The sequence below is a fragment of the Bos taurus genome, chromosome 9 (genome assembly GCF_002263795.3).
Source record: "Bos taurus isolate L1 Dominette 01449 registration number 42190680 breed Hereford chromosome 9, ARS-UCD2.0, whole genome shotgun sequence".
Classification (NCBI taxonomy): Eukaryota; Metazoa; Chordata; class Mammalia; order Artiodactyla; family Bovidae; genus Bos; species Bos taurus.
In genome coordinates this window covers 9,538,571-9,556,447 of record NC_037336.1, presented here as the reverse complement: position 1 = coordinate 9,556,447, position 17,877 = coordinate 9,538,571, and the positions used below count along the sequence as shown (strand labels likewise).

Below are 17,877 nucleotides of genomic sequence, written 5' to 3'. Positions count from 1 at the left end.
AGCCATGTCTGACTCTGCGACCCTGTGGACCATACTGCCAGGCTCCTGTGTCCTAGGGATTCTCCAGGCAAGAATACTGGAGTGGGTTGGCATGCAGGGGATCTTCCCAACCCAGGGATCAAACCCATGCCTCATATGTCTCCTGTACTGGCAGGCAGGTTCTTTACTACTAGCATATCTATATCTATATTTAGCATATCTATATATACTACAAAGCAGTGGTCTCTAAGATACTTTTTTTAAAGACAAAAGCAAGTGCAGAATATGTCTATTATGCTACCTTTCTTTGAGAATAAAGGATATGATTATGTATTTTTTGCCTTTTAAAAAAAGTAATAAAAAGGAAGAAGGACATACACAAAACTAATAAAAAGTAAAATGGCTTTTATAGGTGGGGAGATGGGGAAATGAGGGTGAAGAGAAGCAACAGGGATGAAAATAAGGCCCTTTTCAATGAATGTACTTCAGAGTTTTTATTTTGGAATCATAAAATCTTTTTATAAAAAAGCAAAATACATTAACTTTAAAAAGCAATCCCTTAAACCACCCTAAAATAACTGAACTTAATGTGTATCTACTTAATTGCAATTTCACAGAGTACTTTCAAGTGATTTTTAAAACACAGTACTTTCAGTGCCTGTTCCTCATGGGATATACAATAAAAGAAAACCCCAAAGAGGTTCCAAACAACATTAACAGTCTTGCTGGTTATGTTGCTATCATTATTTCGAAATTATTTTAGACATATCTACACACATATGAATAAAGCAATGACTAATTATGTTATTAGGAACCAAGACTTTCAGCGTAAGTGAAAAGAGATAGAAATATAAAATTAAAAAAATAAATCAAAAGTTAGAACAGGAAAATAGTAAAAATTTATGAAGTATTTTTCTTTAAAAAAATTTGTGTCAACTGAGAAGGCCTAGAAACAATGATTCAATAAAAATATGTACTTTTAACATATATGTTATGATCTCTAAACACTATTTCCCACTAAAAGGAACTAGAGTCCCTAGGCTGATTCTAAATCTAGAACAGAGAATATCACTAGAGTCTGGAACAACTAGCAACAGTAGGAGATGAACACTGCCTGGATTATCCCATGAGAAGTTTGCAGAAATCAACCTACAGGGCTCCCTCTGAACATCAGGAAGAGCCATGACGCAGTATAACACATCAAGTATGATAAAAATACTTTGCCCACCTGATGCGAAGAACTGACTCACTGGAAAAGCCCATGATGTTGGGAAAGATTGAAGGTGGGAGGAGAAGGGGACAACAGAAGATGAGATAGTTGGATGGCATTGCTGACTCGATGCACATGAGTTTGAGTAAGCTCCGGGAGTTGGTGATGGACAGGGAAGCCTGGCGTGTGGCAGGCCATGGCATCACAGACGGTCAGACAGGACTGAGAGACGACGACAACATTCACAGATATTTTATGTTTTAAAAGTTGAAGGTTTGTAGCAACCACGCGTCAAGTGTCTATTGGCATGATTTTCTCAATAGCATTCACTCACTTTGTGTCCCAGTGTCATATTCTGATAATTCAGGCTGTATTTCAAACTTTTTCATTGTTATTGTATTTGTTACGGTGATCTGTGATCAGTGAACTTTGATGTTACTCTTGTCATTGTTTTGTGGTACCAGGAACCACTCATATTAGGCAGTGAACTGAAACTTTTCTGGCAGTCCAGTGGCTAAGACTCTGCTTCCACTGCAGGAGGCACAGGTTTGATCTCTGGTTGGGGAACTAAGATCCCCCATGCCATGTGGCCAAAAAGTATAAATAAATAAAATTGGGCCAAATGTTTTTTAACAGGAAATTAAAAAAAAAAAAAAAGACACTGAACTAATAAATACTGTGTGTGTTTTGAGAGCTCTACCAACTGGCTGTACCCCTCCCCTCTCCTTCTCCCCAAGCCTCTCAGTTAAGACACACAATATTGAAATTAGGCCAATTAATAATCCTACAATGGCCTCTAAGTGAAAGGAAGAGCTGGTTGTTTTTCACTTTAAATCAAAAGCTTAGTGAGGAAGGCACGTTCAAGGGAGAAAACTCAGCCTCTTGTGCCAAACAGATAGCCAAGCTGTACATTCAAAGGAAAAGCCCTGACAGAAATTTACAAGTGCTACTCCAGTGAACACATGAATGAAAAGAAAGCAAACAACCTTACTGTTGATATGAAGAATGTTTTAGTGGTCTGAAGAGAAGATGAAACCAGCTATACCATTCCCTTTTGCCAAAGTCTAAAACCAGAGCAAGGCCCTAAATACCTTCAATTCTACAAAGGCTGAGTGAAGCAAGGAAGCTGTAGAAGGGAAGTTTGAAGCCAGCAGAGGCTGGTTCATGACATTTAAGCAAAAAGGCCAACTCAATGACATAGAAGTGCAAGGTGAAGCTTGCACTTGAAGTCACCCAGGAGATCTAGCTAAGACAATTCATGAGGATGGCTACTCTAAACAACAGATTTTCAATGCAGACAAAACAGTCTTCTATTGGAAAAAGATGCTATCTAGAAGTTTCATAGCTGGAGAGAAGTCAATGCCTGGCTTCAAAGCATCAAAGAACTGGCTGATTCTCTTGTTAGGAGCTAATGCAGCTGGTGACTTAACTTGAAGTCAATGCCCATTTACCATTCTGAAAGTTCTAGAGCTAAATCTCAGCTGGTGCTTTATATATGTAACAACAAAGACTGGATGACATAACATCTGCTTACAATATGATTTACTGAATATTTTAAGCCCACTGTTGGAACCTACTGCCCAGAAAAAAAGATGACTTTCAAAATGTTACTGCTCACTGAAAATGTACCTGGTTCCCTAAGAGCTCTGATGAACAACAAGATTAAAGTTGTTTTCATTACTGAGAACATAACATCTATTCTGCAGCCTATGGATCAAGGAGTAAGGCTATAGCTTCCAGAGACAGTAATTCCTCTGGTGGATCTGTGCAAGGTGAATTGAAAACCTTCCAGAAAGAATTAATCATTCTAGATGCCATTAAGAATATTCATGATTTATGGGAAGAGGTCAAAACACCAATATTAAAATAGGAGTTGGGGCCTTCCCTGGTGAGCCAGTGGCTAAGACTCTTTGCTCCCAATGTAGGAAGCCCAGAGTTTGATACCTGGTCAGGGAATCAGATCCCACATGCTGCAACTAAAGAGCGTGAGTGTAGCAACTAAGATCTGGTAAGGCCAAAGAAATAAATAAATGTTTAGAAAATATAAAATAAGGAGTTTGGAAGAAGCTGATTCCAACTTTCATGGATGACTTTGTGGGGTTTGAAACTTCAGTAGAGGGACTAAGATGCAAATGTGGTTAAGACAGCAAGAGAACCAGAATTCGAAGTGGAGCCTGAGATGTGCCTAAATTACTGCAATTTCATGATAAAACTTTAATGGAAACGGAGTTGCTTTTTATGGATGAGCAGAGGCAGTGGTTTCTTGAGATGGAATCTACCAAAGATGCTGTGAAGGCTGTTGAAATGACAATAAAGGATTTAGAATATTAAGCTTAGTTAATGAAGTAGGGATAGGGTTTGAAAGGATTAACTTCAATTCTGAAAGAAGTTCTATTGCAGAGAAAATGGTATCAAACATTGCTCAGTGCTACAGAGAAATGGTTGGTGAAAGGAAGTCAACCAATGGGGCACACTTCACTGTCTTATTTTGTCATATTACCATGCCAACCTTGAGCTATCATCATCCTGATCAGTCAGCAGCCATTAACACTACGGAAAGACCAGCAGCCAAAAGATTACAACTCACTGAAGGCTCACATGATGGTTGGCATTTTTTAGCAGTAAAGTATTTTTAAATAAAGTACGTGCATTGTTTTTCTAGACACAATCCTATTGCACATTTAATTTTTCAGACTACAGTATAAACAACTTTTACATACTCCAGGAAATAAAAAAATTCCTGGGAATGTGTTTATTGTGAAATTCGATTTATTGTGATGATCTGGAACTGAACTCACAATATCTCCAAGGTATGCCTGTACTAAATAAAAACTTAAAATATTTGAAAGATGCTAGGGCAACAACACAATATTCTGAAAACTAATAAATAAGGAAAAGAATAAAACATGTGCCATGCCTTTCTTTCTACAGGATAAACTGTATTTCAAAGTAACCAAACAGTTAATGAGGTAAAATTCGTCACAGAATTACAGCCAATAAGTGCAGAAGAAATAATAGAATATCATCATTTTGTAAGCCTTAGTAATATAAAACAATGACTCTGGACAAAAGTTATCAATAGGTACTACCAATTAAGTGATGTGGAACTTCATAATAGATGTATCAGGTTGACAACACCTTACTCAAATTTATGAAAAGAGACATGTTATGCCCTCAGGTGTAATGTAACAGGAAAAACACAGCATCACCTATGAACTGCTGCTGCTAAGTTGCTTCAGTCGTGTCCGACTCTGTGTGACCCCAGAGACAGCAGCCCACCAGGCTCCACTGTCCCTGGGATTCTCCAGGCAAGAACGCTGGAGTGGGTTTGCCATTACCTTCTCCAATGCATGCAAGTGAAAGTGAAAGTGAAGTCGCTCAGTCGTGTCTGACTCTTAGCCACCCCATGGACTGCAGCCTACCAGGCTCCTCCATCCATGGGATTTTCCGGGCAAGAGTACTGGAGTGGGTTGCCACTGCCTTCTACGTACCTATGAATGATTTTTCTCAAAAACTATCAGAATTTAATTAAGCCTAAACTGAGCTATTATAAATTAAAAAAAAAAAATTTAAGAGACATTAACATTCAAATGCAACCTATAAATTTTGGTGGGATACTGAATCAAACATAAATTATAAAATAACATTTATAAGATGAATGAAGAAATGAGAACCCTGTTTTATTTGATACCAAGAAATTATTTTTTAAATTTCTTTAAGTGTGATAATGACTTTGCAGATTTTCAAAAACAAAAGCCTTCCTGCGTTAGAGATATTGAAAAAAGAAATAAGGAGGTAAAATAAAGAGGAAAAAACTTTGATAATTATTGGCTAGATGTTTGGTATATATATGTTTACTATACTTTGATGTGTTTCAAAATTTTCCTTCAAGAAACAAAGGTGGTCCTAGATTGGTATTTTCCAAGGGCCAGACATAAGAAAAGGAAAATCTCTCTCAAAGAATAAACCTGAAGATCTCTGCAGAAATCAGAACATGAAAAAGAGAGAGAGAGAGAGATGGGGAAAAAAATATAAGAGGGACTATAAAAAGCACAAAATATAAGATAATGGATAGAAAGACAAACATTATCAACAATCACATTAACTATAAATGGACTAAATGTTCCAGTTAAACAAAGAATGTTCTAAAGAATGAAAAAAGAAATACCACTGTATGTTGTTTACAACAAAGCTAAAATACAAGGATACAGAAAGTTTGAAAATAAAAGAATGGTAAAAGGTACACTTTGCAAATGCTAACCAAAAGAAAACTGATGTTACAATATTAATATTAGAACACAGTTAAAAGCAAAAAGCATTATTAGGACATAAAAGTATTTTCATAAATGATGTGGTAAGTCGTTTCAGTCAAGTCTGACTCTGCAATCCCATGGACTCCAACCAGGCTCCTCTGTCCATGGAATTCTCTAGGCAAAAATACTGGAGTGGACTGCCATTTCCTTTGCCAATCATTTCCCTTCATAATGATAAAAGCTTCAATTCATCAAGAATTTTTAATTTGTAGGTATCTGTTCTCAAAATACCGGATATTTAAAATCCAAAAGTCTGCTTTTAAACAGGAAAACTTAAAACTATTTATGGTAAATTTATGGTCACAATAATTTTAAATGTTTGTATTTGTCATCTTATTCTATAGTTTTTGATGTTGCTGATGTTTTCCGTTCTTTAATGTGCTATGTTAATGCTGGTTAGCCTGCTTATTTTTTTTTTCCCCAATAACCACATTTAACCTTTAATTTCATTAGAAAGCAATTAAACTTTTCAGAAACATTAGTATACAGCTATAAGATTTTATAGAAATACATTTTTTAAAATTTTGCTTTACATTTAGGCAAGATGCCAAATTTAACAATTACTCCTCTTACCATCATTCTCCTTTTCCATATTTTATTAATAACTCTAGAGAACCAATTCACTAATCTGTTCAAAATGAGCAAAATTTACAGAACCCTAAGATTTAACTTGATAAATGTATTATTTGACTTATTTTATCATTTTAATGTTTCAAAGCCAATTCCCTATTACAACTTCCTTAGAGTTCTAAATTTTTACTCCCTCTCCTGTTGTTCAGAACATATCATAAGTAATATACTCAAAAAGAGTAAATAGAGAGTATATTTTCTAAGATGCAGTATTTTCTTAGAACATCTTCCAACTGTTACTAAAGACAGAATACTGTGGTCACTGTATTTTTCCTGAAGGGGATATTGTGTTGTTGTAGGATCATGAGTAATTTAATAAAAAAGTTTGAGTAGATTCATATTTCTTTTTAGGTAAAATCTTTTGAAACCGGATACCTAGAGAACTCTTTAATTTTTGAAATGTAAACTTTTTACCCCAATATGTTAACATTTAAAATCTATCCTTTAATTTTGTCAAGAAAATAAACGGCTCACTTGCTGTCTCAAAAAGTTTTTATTAAGATCAGGAAAGATCTATTCTTGTTTATTACTGAGGTGAATTCACTGGTTACCTGTTTGAGAATATCTTGTTGTTTACAAGTGGAGCTCTCATAAAATCCATACAGACAGTCCCCGGGTTAAGTAATATTTGATCCATAAATAAATTCGTCTTTGTGTAAACTGTTTCATAATTTAATCATTTGCATTAATATGGAAACATTAAATTTGAATTTGTGAGTACACAAACTCGTAAGTTTCATGTTTCTCCTCCCACAGGTGTTTGTTTGCATTACATTAAAGTCATTTACGCTTTGATTTTCGTGTAGACGTTTCTTATAATAAAAACTGTCCTTTAATGGAAAGATTTCCTTCTAGTTAATTGACAACATTAACATTACACTATTTTTCTTTGTTTTCCATATTTTTTTTCACAGTTCATAATTTAATTTTTCTGTATTTATACTTCAAACACAGGTCAATCAAGGCCAGTACTGGCTAATTTTGGGGATCCTAATCACTATCAATTCTGTCCTTATGACTCTTCAAAGAATGCAGACGTCCTGTTTCACACAGGCCACAAATGGCAGACTTATACCATGGTATCACTTTTTAAAAATGAGATAGGACACAACAATGAGAGAAATCTAAAGATTCAGAAATAGTCTAATAACTGATGCTAACTGCTTTTGAGAAAACAAACTTTCTGACTACAGAGTGGCTGATTCATTAATATGAAAAACTGATTAACTTCTTATAGAATATTCTCAGTTCTTATATCTTACTGAAAAAACAGACAATTTTAGACACTTTTGAAGGCCTTGAAGAAAACTTGAAGCAGTTTGTTGTGAGTCCCAATCAGCACCACTTAATCAGAAGTCCCCAATTTTTTGAAATTTACACAACATATACATGACATTATAGGCAAGGGATTATCTTTTCCAAGGTTGTAACCAATGTCAATAATCCAAAAAAATCAGCATGTAATTTTCTCTTTTGGCTGACAGTCATTTTAAAATCAAACTATAAACTTCCCATGAGTTTAACAACCTCAGAATCATTAATGGAAAGGATTTAAGATTTATTTAGTTCAGAGCATTTAAAGACTGTGGTATGGAATCTAGTTTCTAGGGTTCCACAAACCTTTCCTAAGAGGATTTCAGTTCCACTAACTTGCGATGTTACTACAATTTAAGAAAACAATTTCTAAGTCCATATCCTTGTTCTTCTTTATTTCCAAATCATAATATATTACTCACCTTGCAGTAATATAGCTTATGACAAGGAAATGGTGTAGGACTGCATGGGAAAAGCAGTTGTAGCTATAGGTATGTAATTAAACTGGTTTATGAGAACCTATATACTAAAGACGCTTACTCCTTGGAAGGAAAGTTATGACCAACCTAGATAGCATATTCAAAAGCAGAGACATTACTTTGCCAACAAAGGTCCGTCTAGTCAAGGCTATGGTTTTTCCTGTGGTCATGTATGGATGTGAGAGTTGGACTGTGAAGAAGGCTGAGCGCCAAAGAATTGATACTTTTGAACTGTGGTGTTGGAGAAGACTCTTGAGAGTCCCTTGGACTGCAAGGAGATCCAACCAGTCCATTCTGAAGGAGATCAGCCCTGGGATTTCTTTGGAAGGAATGATGCTAAAGCTGAAACTCCAGTACTTTGGCCACTTCATGCGAAGAGTTGACTCATTGGAAAAGACTCTGATGCTGGGAGGGATTGGAGGCAGGAGGAGAAGGGGATGACAGAGGATGAGATGGCTGGACGGCATCACTGACTCGATGGACGTGAGTCTGAGTGAACTCCGGGAGTTGGTGATGGACAGGGAGGCCTGGCATGCTGCGATTCATGGGGTCGCAAAGAGTCGGATACAACTGAGCAACTGAACTGAACTGAATGCTAGTCCCAGTTTGCCAAGTGATGCTAGTGGTAAAGAATCAGCCTGCCAATGTAGGAGATATAAGACATGTGAGTTCGATCCCTGTGTTGGGAAGATCCCCTGGAGGAGGGTATGGCACCCCACTCCAGTATTCTTGCCTGGAGAATCCAATGCCAGAGAGCCTGGGGGGCTGCAGTTCAAGGGGTTGCAGAGTCAGACATGACTATAGCAACTTAGCATCATGCATGCATGCAAGGCTAGTCCATTTGCCTCCTTCTGAAATGAATTAAAGTCAACTCCATTCTAAAAGCCATTCACTAATTCTAAAGCTGTGTTCTTTAAACTGTGGTATGTACACAGGTGCATCTTTGTGACATGTTATCAATCTGCAGTGAAATAAAGTAAATCAACCCTATCTCAGAGCACACAATTTTAGTTAGTCCTTTGTTTTTCTTTAAGCAAGACTTTCTCACTGAAGAAAGCAGCGCATTAATTTATATTTTGGCAAAAGTATTTCACCTTTTCTTGAATTAGTAACAAACTGTGCAGATGAGTACGACAGATAGCAATATCCTAACGAATTCCAGAAAAAAAAGTTCTAACAATTTTTCAGTGGTCTCCGAAGAGAGGAAATTTCCCCTCCAGTTTAATACCTAACTTTAGTTGTTATATCTTCAATTTAATCCCACTTTCATATCCTTTATGCGGCTGAGAGCAGAAGTCCAAACAACAATCTTCCACGTATATTTAAAAAGCAAAATTTCCTCCCCGCTTTAAGCCCTCTTAAATGAATTTTGAAAGAGTCATTTGGGAAGACCACCATTTTGAAATCATGTATTGCTAGTAAATAAACTCAAAACAAGGTAATTATACTGAGCTCTCATAGCACTCATTTATAAGACATACATCCATTAAATAACATCAAATTTATAATCAATGCTTTAGAGTCTCAATTTTGTTTTCCAGAGTTTACAATCTACCATATTTTAAAAAAGAACAGATTAAAATGAAAATAAAGGTAGTTTTTCTTTATATTGTTAGTATCTTGACTATTTGTTTACCATTAAGGAAACAATGATGTAATTATGGTAAAAACGGACCTAATCAGATGTCACATGTTCTCTCTCTGTGCCTGCCTGGAGTTTCAGTTCAGTTCAGTTCAGTCGCTCAGTCGTGTCTGACTGTTTGCAACCCCATGAATGGAAGCGCACCAGGCCTCCCTTTCCATCATCAACTCCCAGAGTTCACTCAAACTCATGTCCATCAAGTCGGTGATGCCATCCAGCCATCTCATCCTCTGTCGTCCCCTTCTCCTCCTGCCCCCAATCCCTCCCAGCATCAGGGTCTTTTCCAATGAGTCAACTCTTCGCATGAGGTGCCCCAAGTATTGGAGTTTCAGCTTTAGCATCAGTCCTTCCAATGAACACTCAGGAGTGATGTCCTTTAGAATGGACTGGTTGGATCTCCTTGCAGTTCAAGGGACTCTTAAGAGTCTTCTCCAACACCACAGTTCAAAAGCATCAATTCTTTGGCACTCAGCTTTCTTCACAGTCCAACTCTCACATCCATACATGACCACTGGAAAAACCATAGCCTTGACTAGACAGACCTTTGTTGGCAAAGTAATGTCTCTGCTTTTCAATATGCTATCTAGGTTGGTCATAACTTTCCTTCCAAGGAGTAAGCATCTTTTAATTTCATGGCTGCAGTCACCATCTGCAGTGATTTTGGAGCCCAGAAAAATAAAGTCTGACACTGTTTCTACTGTTTCCCCAACTATTTCCCATGAAGTGATGGGACCAGATGCCATGATCTTAGTTTTCTGAATGTTGAGCTTTAAGCCAACTTTCTCACTCTCCTCTTTCACTTTCATCAAGAGGCTCTTTAGTTCCTCTTTGCTTTCTGCCATAAGGGTGGTGTCATCTGCATATTTGAGGTGATTGCTATTTCTCCCGGCATCTTGATTCCAGCTTGTGCTTCTTCCAGCCCAGCGTTTCTCATGATGTGCTCTACATATAAGTTAAATAAGCAGGTGTCTAACTGCTTTCTTATCGTGTAACAACAGTGACAAAGTTAAAACACTCAGCCCTAGGGACGTGCAGGACAAATACTGTTACCAAACATGCACAAGTGGTGCTTACTCACACTCCACTTCCATTTAGTTCCTGCTGGGCTATGACTCCAGCGCTCTTCAGTTATTGATGTTATTTTTAAAACATCGAAGTAAAATACTCCACAGGACTGCAGGCAGATCTCATTTTATCACACTTCAGTTTACTACACCTTGTGGATCATGTGTTTTTTACGAATTGAAGTTTTGTGGTAACTCTGTGCTGAGCAGCCTATTGGTGCCATTTTCCCAACAGCATTTGCTCACTTTGTGTCTCTGTGCCACAGAAACTGTGGTCATTTTCACAAAATTTCACTTTCATTGCTATTATATTTGCTATGGTGATCTGTGATAGTTAATCTTTGACGTGACTACTACAAAAAGATTACGCTTCACCGAAAGCTCAGATGATGGTTAGCATTTTCTAGCATTAAGGTACTTTTTACTTACAGTATGTACACTGTATTTTTAGACATAACAGACTACAGTTTAGTATAAACATCACGTTTATATGCATTGAGCAACCACAAACTTCACATGACTTCACTGTGATACCCACTTTCCTGAGGTGTTCAGAAGCTGAACCTGCAGTATTTCTGAGGTCTGCCTCCATTTCATTACTTGAATTTTTAAGTTTCTCATCTCAGTCTCCTAAAAAGTCATTTCACATACAGAAAATAAACTGGAAAAGAGGTATTTTATTTCCTAGCATTTAAATACAAATTTAAATAAATGTATCTGTTTATATACCAAAACTGACAATTACTTAACATTATAGCAAACACAAGCTCCAAGTTAACTGACTTATATGGCAAAGGCAGTAAAGGCACAATAAGAAGCATAAAGCAAAGATTTAAAAGGTACGAACTAATTAAATCAGAATAGAAAAAAGACTAAATTATATCCTCAAAAACATTCTTACAAATAAACAAGTCAAGTAATATATCTAAAAACAATAAGCCTCTAATTACTAGATTTTTCAAAGACCAGTAACTACATTCTTCAAGAGTCCTCAATGGATGTGGAAACTAGATTGCAGAATAACAGAAAATAAATGAAAGCAGCAATCATACGTGCTATGCTGATGATGGCTGACAGTAAGATGGAAGAGAAGTTCACTTAGACCGTATTTCCAGTTCCATATCTTCAATTATGAACTATCTCTACTTGGATCTTACCTCACACTCAACCTAACAAAATGATCCAACCTTAAATTCCACACTACGATCCCTTGTAACTTCATTATGTACATCAGTATCACTAATACTGTCCAAGTAAATGTGATGCAAAACTTCAGCATTATCATTTAAATTTTTTATTAAAAATTCCAAATTTGTAAAAAGTAGAGCAGTGAACTCAAAGCCCACTGCCCATTTTCCACCAATGAAAAAGATTTTGCCACATTTGATTCATACGTAATTTTTTCTTGCTGAGCTATTTCAAAGTAATCCTCGACATCATGTAAAGACATACCTCCACATACTATTTTTTAATGTTTTTTCTGTCTCTGCAATATCCTCCACATGGAATCAGTTATTAAATCGTACTCCTAATAACCTCATAGCTCAGTTGGTAAAGAATCTGCCTGCAATGCAGAAGACCCCAGTTCGATTCCTGGGTCAGGAAGATCCGCTGGAGAAGGGATAGGCTACCCACTCCAGTATTCTTAGGTTTCCCTGGTGGCTCAGCTGGTAAAGAATCCAGCTGCAAGGCGAGAGACTTGGGTTTGATCCCTGGGTTGGGAAGATCCCCTGGAGAAGGGAAAAGCTACCCATTCCAGTATTCTGGCCTGAAGAATTCCAGGGACTGTGTAGTCCATGGGGTCGCAGAGTCAGATACAACTGAGCAACTTTTGCTTTCACTTAATAACCTCAAAAGGTCTCACAGAAATCAATAACAATCCCCAAAAAACAGTAAAGTGCATGGGAGACTTTTAAAGGTCCTCAGTTTTTTTTCACCCATCCTCGTATCCATGCCTCTCACAGTAAGATTCCCATCAACAAGTAGGGTGCAGGTCCCCATCCCTTTGGGCTGTCCTGACCACTTGTTTTAGGCAGTATGCTGTGGCAGAGAAGACAGTGAGCTAGTGCAAAGCCTAGGTCTTTTTGTAAGGTTTCTCTGTCTCTCTGGACTCCTGCCTCCTCAGTGAGAATAACACTGCAGGATGAGAGGTGATAGAGCAGAGATGAGTGCACCCAGGTGAGTCCGTTCTATACCATGCAGCTCCCTGCCAGCCGACTGCGAGCGAGCCCAGCCAACCCAGATTAGCACAACCATCCAGCTGATCCACAGATCTGTGAGCTGAAATAAATGTTTACCATTGTGATGCCACTGAGGCTTTGGGTTTTTTGTTAGCTGCATTACTGTTGCAATAAATAACTAATACAGAAATTGGTACTAATAAAAACAAAATATGTGTCATTGACTTTGGGACCAAAGTAGTAGTTACAGTTACAAAGGCAAGAAAAATAATGAGGAAACTATATGAGACTTAAAAAACAGTGACCCATGTTTTGTAGTGATAAATTTTTGATGACTGTGCTTTCAAACAATAACTTAAAAGAAGTTAGACTGTATTTAAAAGAAACTTTTTGGCTTGAGCAAGCTAATTTTCTGGCAGAATGCTGAAAATGTCACCTGGTTGCTCCAAGCCATACAGTAAGGTTCTGCAAGAAAGAGATGAGCTAAAGAAACACCTGGTCATTTTATAAGCAGAATCTAGAGAAAACAGAGAGGAACCAAGACTTCCTGGTTTGGAAAATAAAACTTCATACAAAGATCTAATCAAGGGTATGCCTGTTAATCCCTTTCTTAAGATCTCCAAAAGCGCTAAGGGCAGTGTCTAAGTAGACATTTTCAGCTTGACAAAAGGGCTTTTAGGAAGTTCAAGGGCAGGATCCCACAGAATTCTGATCTCTACACAGTAGTGATTCATCTAGAGAGCAGTCACGTCTCACTAAACAAGTGTGGGTGTGGGTTTCAGAGCATGGAATCAACCATGCCAGACATGCAGAATTCCCATCAAGTTTTACAGAGGTTTCACTGGCCAAAGAGCCACCAGCCCAGCACTGGGAAGGCTCTGTGTCAGTGAGGGGACCCTACACCTTCTGCTCACTTTCCTGGACTCCCCCTCTGCCAGGGGGACAAGCCCAGGCTGTCCTGCTGATGGGTGAGAGACCATGTGGTGCAGAGCACAGCTGTCTTTGTTTTTTCAACAAGATGGCAAAGCCGAGATAAACAATCAACAATAGGATTATTTCTTTCATCATCTCCCCAGTCATGGCCCTACCACTACCATCCCCAGCGTAGAGATTCAGGTTTATGTCCTGAGATATTGTGAGCCCCTCTACCCTGCCCCTGGGCCTCTATTTCTTCTGCCAGACCATCCATTCAGTATCATCATGCTCTCCATATGCCAGTAAGTACTAACTGTAATAATGGTGACCATGTCATCCATTCTTGGAAACCACCAGTGGCTACCCCAATCCCTAGTATCAACTCTCCTCCAGACAACAAAAGCCCTTCACAAACATAACCTCTCCTCTGCTGTCTTTTCTTCTGCAATTCTACCAGAAAATATCCAGCCTCTTAGGACTCTAAAATAACATGCTCATTCCTATTTCCAAGACTGGATTCACAATGTTTTCTCCCACCAAGAGGCTCTTCCACCTTATCCTCTCCCTATCACTCTTACCCATGCTTTGACCCTATCCCCCTGTCATGGGCCTTTCCTGACGTGCTACCAGAAAGAGGTCTTTCGCTTCTGATTTCTAGAGCACTTTCTATATATACTTTTTAAAGAGTCATCATATTGTATTCCTACTAAGCTATTTTGTGTATGTATATTGTGTGTGTATATTCTGCTTTTTTGAAAGCCCACACACTGTCATCTTTTAAAAAAGCAGAAATGAAATCTTTCTTATCAATTTTCAGTGAAGTCCTCTCAATGCTCAGCACAAATTCATAAGCATAAGTTAAATATATCCAGAATCTTCATTAAATCCATAGGAATAATACTCATTTATTTAGAAATAAAATTTCACTAAGAAAATCCTTGAACATAGCTCATTGTTTTCTTTATATATGCTCAAACAAAAGTATGTACTTAAATTTAAATGAAAACTGTACAATTTATCTTATGCAAAATACATAATTTTCACATTAAAATACAAACCCTCTCTGAAATAAATCCACATTGTAGAACTTGTTTAGCTCCACGGAGAATTCTACCATTGCTTGAACTTCAGTCATTTTTAGTTTATACTCAGAAGACAAATCTGGTAACAGCACCTTGGTTAAAGTAGGGGAAAAAAAATCATGAGAAGCACAAAAAAAATGCCAACTTACAAAATCACTAACATTAAACATATTTCAGAGTATGATATGCAGGCAGGAAATAAAAATGAAGACAATTCATTTAGTGCTCCTAACTTAGCTTGATCCGACTGTACAGCACCAGAATCTATACATATGTACTCACTATACATATGTACTAAGGAAATACTAAACAGCACTACCCTAGAAGATCTGCCCTGTTTGAATGCTTTTCTAAGATTTGTTTCTCTTTGTGACAACTATGTGATAATAAATAATACAGCAAATTGTTCAAAGTAACTATTGACTTTATCATAGGTAAAAGGTAACTTTTTAAGAGAAAAATTAAGTTACCTAATTATTCTCTTCTAGTTCTACACTGCACTTCACATAAAGGCAACTCAGAGTCAAAAAAAGAATTATCATTCTTTAATTTCCATTTAAATTTATGAAGCTTCTTCTCCGTCAGGTGAAGTTCTTAAATGACTACTCACTTTTTAATTAAAAACAATTTCCCCCTCATTACAAAAGTCTAAAGTGTTCATTTTCAAGAGGTCAAAAAGAGAGAGACAAGCAAAAAAGAAAACATTTATAATTCTATCCACTGAAATACATACTTTGGCATATTTCTTTATATTTGTATATATATATTTGTACAATTTCTATAAAAGTAGGATCAAATTATGTATACATTTAATTTAATCTGCTTATTTCATTTATTTTTACTAATATCTATGTTAATAACTATTATACCATGATGTTATAATTTAAACAATCTCCTATTGTTAGGTATTAATAGTTTAATAGTTTCCATCTTCACACCATTTCAAAAAGCATCACTGCAATCATCCTTATCAATAATACATACTTTAAAAAGCAATTTGATGTAGTAAGAAAGTGTTGAAAGACAATTCTGAGAGTCCTTATGTTTCTGCATGTCTTGCAAGCAGAGACACTGACTGCCTTTATTTCAGACTATTTTTCAAGGACACATGTTTAGCAAAGCGTCAGGAATCAGGGACAGTGTCTCATTCTGGAGTAAAGGGCAAATCTTTTTACTGTCCAGTGTGATAAATATTAAGTCTCCTCTGAAGCATAAATCAGCAAGCTCACTGTCCCTCACGAAAGATTCAGGTCCCTCAGCTCAGGCGTCCTCTCATGTAACATAAACTACTCTTACGCAGGCTGCCTCGTACTCCAGCCACTGCTATTGCCCCGCATATAAACTGTCCTTTTCTCTGACCCAGGAGGAGTCTTGAGTCTTCTGCTGACATCCATGATGCTTGGGAAGGCTAACTTGTTACTTGCAAGTGGGATAATATTGACCCTTCGCATTTCTTAAAACAGTTCTTCATAGAAATCTAGCAAATATTTTGATTATGAATTGAACACAAAAGAAATGCCATCGTCTTACCTCTGCTGATCAAAACTTCATTTTAATATCATTAAATAACCAATGCTGCACTTCCAGTTAGTGATTCTTGCTAAAATAATAGTGCTCCCCCTATGAGAAAGAAAAAATAACATCTCAAACAAGAGGCATACAAATGTCCATTTTAAGGAAACCTATGCTTTGTTACTTAGTACTTTCAATTTATCCAGAAGATCCATATCCTCCATAAGGCTTAGGAATAAGGGTTAGAAATTTGTTTTCATTCAGTTTCACACATCAATAGTAACTATTATCTTTGTTATGATTCACCTGTGTACACTTCAAAGTACAATAATAAATAGAGGAGTATTTTCTTAGTTCAGTGGTTCAGAAACAATCCTCATGAATACCCAAAACAGTATAAGCTTTTCACTTTTTTAAGAATTTTCTGTTTATTTATTATTTTTGGCTGTGCTGGGTCTTTGCCGCCGTGCGTAGGTTTTCTCTAGTTGCAGCAAGTAAGGTCTACTTTCTAGTTGCAGTGCACGGGCTTCTCACTGTGGTGGCTTCTCTCACTGTGGAGCACAGGCTCTAGGCATGTGGGCTCAGCAGTTTTCACACATGGCTCAGCTGCCCCACAGCATGTGGAATCTTCCTGGACCAGGAACCGAGCCTGTGTCCCCTGCACTGGCAGGTGGATTCCCAACCACTGGAACCACCAAGGAAGTCCTAAACTTATCAATGTTTAAGATGCAGAACTCACCATTTTAAAATATGCCATTCCCTTGGTAGAAGAAATGATTTTTGAAACTTCACACACAGATAAATAGAGAGATATGAAACGTGTGTGTATATACATACACACATATGCTATGAGCTATTTAAAATATTTTGACAAAAAAGGTGCCTGGATATACTGTGGATAGTTTTTTTTTTCCACACTCCAAATATTTATTGCTTAAATTTAAAAAAAGTCTTTTGCCTTTGGTATAATTATTTTAGGTACTAAAAATGTTAGAATGAAGACCACATTCACACTTCTTCATAGATTTTTTTCTTTTTTCCATCATGTATATATAGACTTTACCACCTTCCTTAATTGTTAAAGCTTAATAATCAAAAGATTGTTATAGTAACTATTTCTAAGGAGATCAAAATGATACTGCCTTTATATATTTCCTGTTCATGGAAGTAGTCTCTTCTCTAAGACAGCTTCTCCTGTACATATATTCTTGTGTTCTAGCCCTGCCTGTGTGTCAAGTTTGGTTAGGTCTCTATGCCTTAACTTACTCAGAAATAAAATAGGTATTCAATCATTCAAACATTTATTGAACACTTACTAGAAGCTAGCAAATGCAAGAGGTCAAGGCCCCTGAGGTAAGTTCCCGACATCTCAAAAAGCTCACTAACCACCAGGAAGAGATTAATATAGATTAAGTACAGCACAATGATTAAAACAAGGCTTAGGATCTGAGTTCAAATCCAACATTTTGGTAGTTTACCTCTCATGTCTTCATTTCCTTCAGGGAACATAGCATCTCTATCACTGTATCAGTAGGCCTGTTATCTGAGCAAGAAATA

The 17,877-nt window shown here is 37.0% G+C and overlaps 1 protein-coding gene across 6 annotated transcripts in view; it reads right to left on the bottom strand.

Moving 5' to 3' along the window:
• The window catches only part of FAM135A (family with sequence similarity 135 member A), a 156,656-nt gene that overhangs the window by 118,218 nt on the left and 20,561 nt on the right, over positions 1-17,877 (bottom strand). For 5 of the 6 annotated variants that reach the window (XM_024996871.2, XM_005210636.5, XM_005210639.5 and 2 more), the window contains 2 exons: positions 16,339-16,428; positions 14,785-14,900 (listed from right to left, as the gene is read on the bottom strand). In XM_024996871.2, coding sequence (XP_024852639.1) covers positions 14,785-14,861 — 77 coding nt within the window. In that variant the 5' untranslated portion in view covers positions 14,862-14,900; positions 16,339-16,428. Of the gene's footprint in view, positions 1-14,784; positions 14,901-16,338; positions 16,429-17,877 lie in introns of those variants that run through there. The other variant, XM_024996874.2, reaches the window with a different exon arrangement.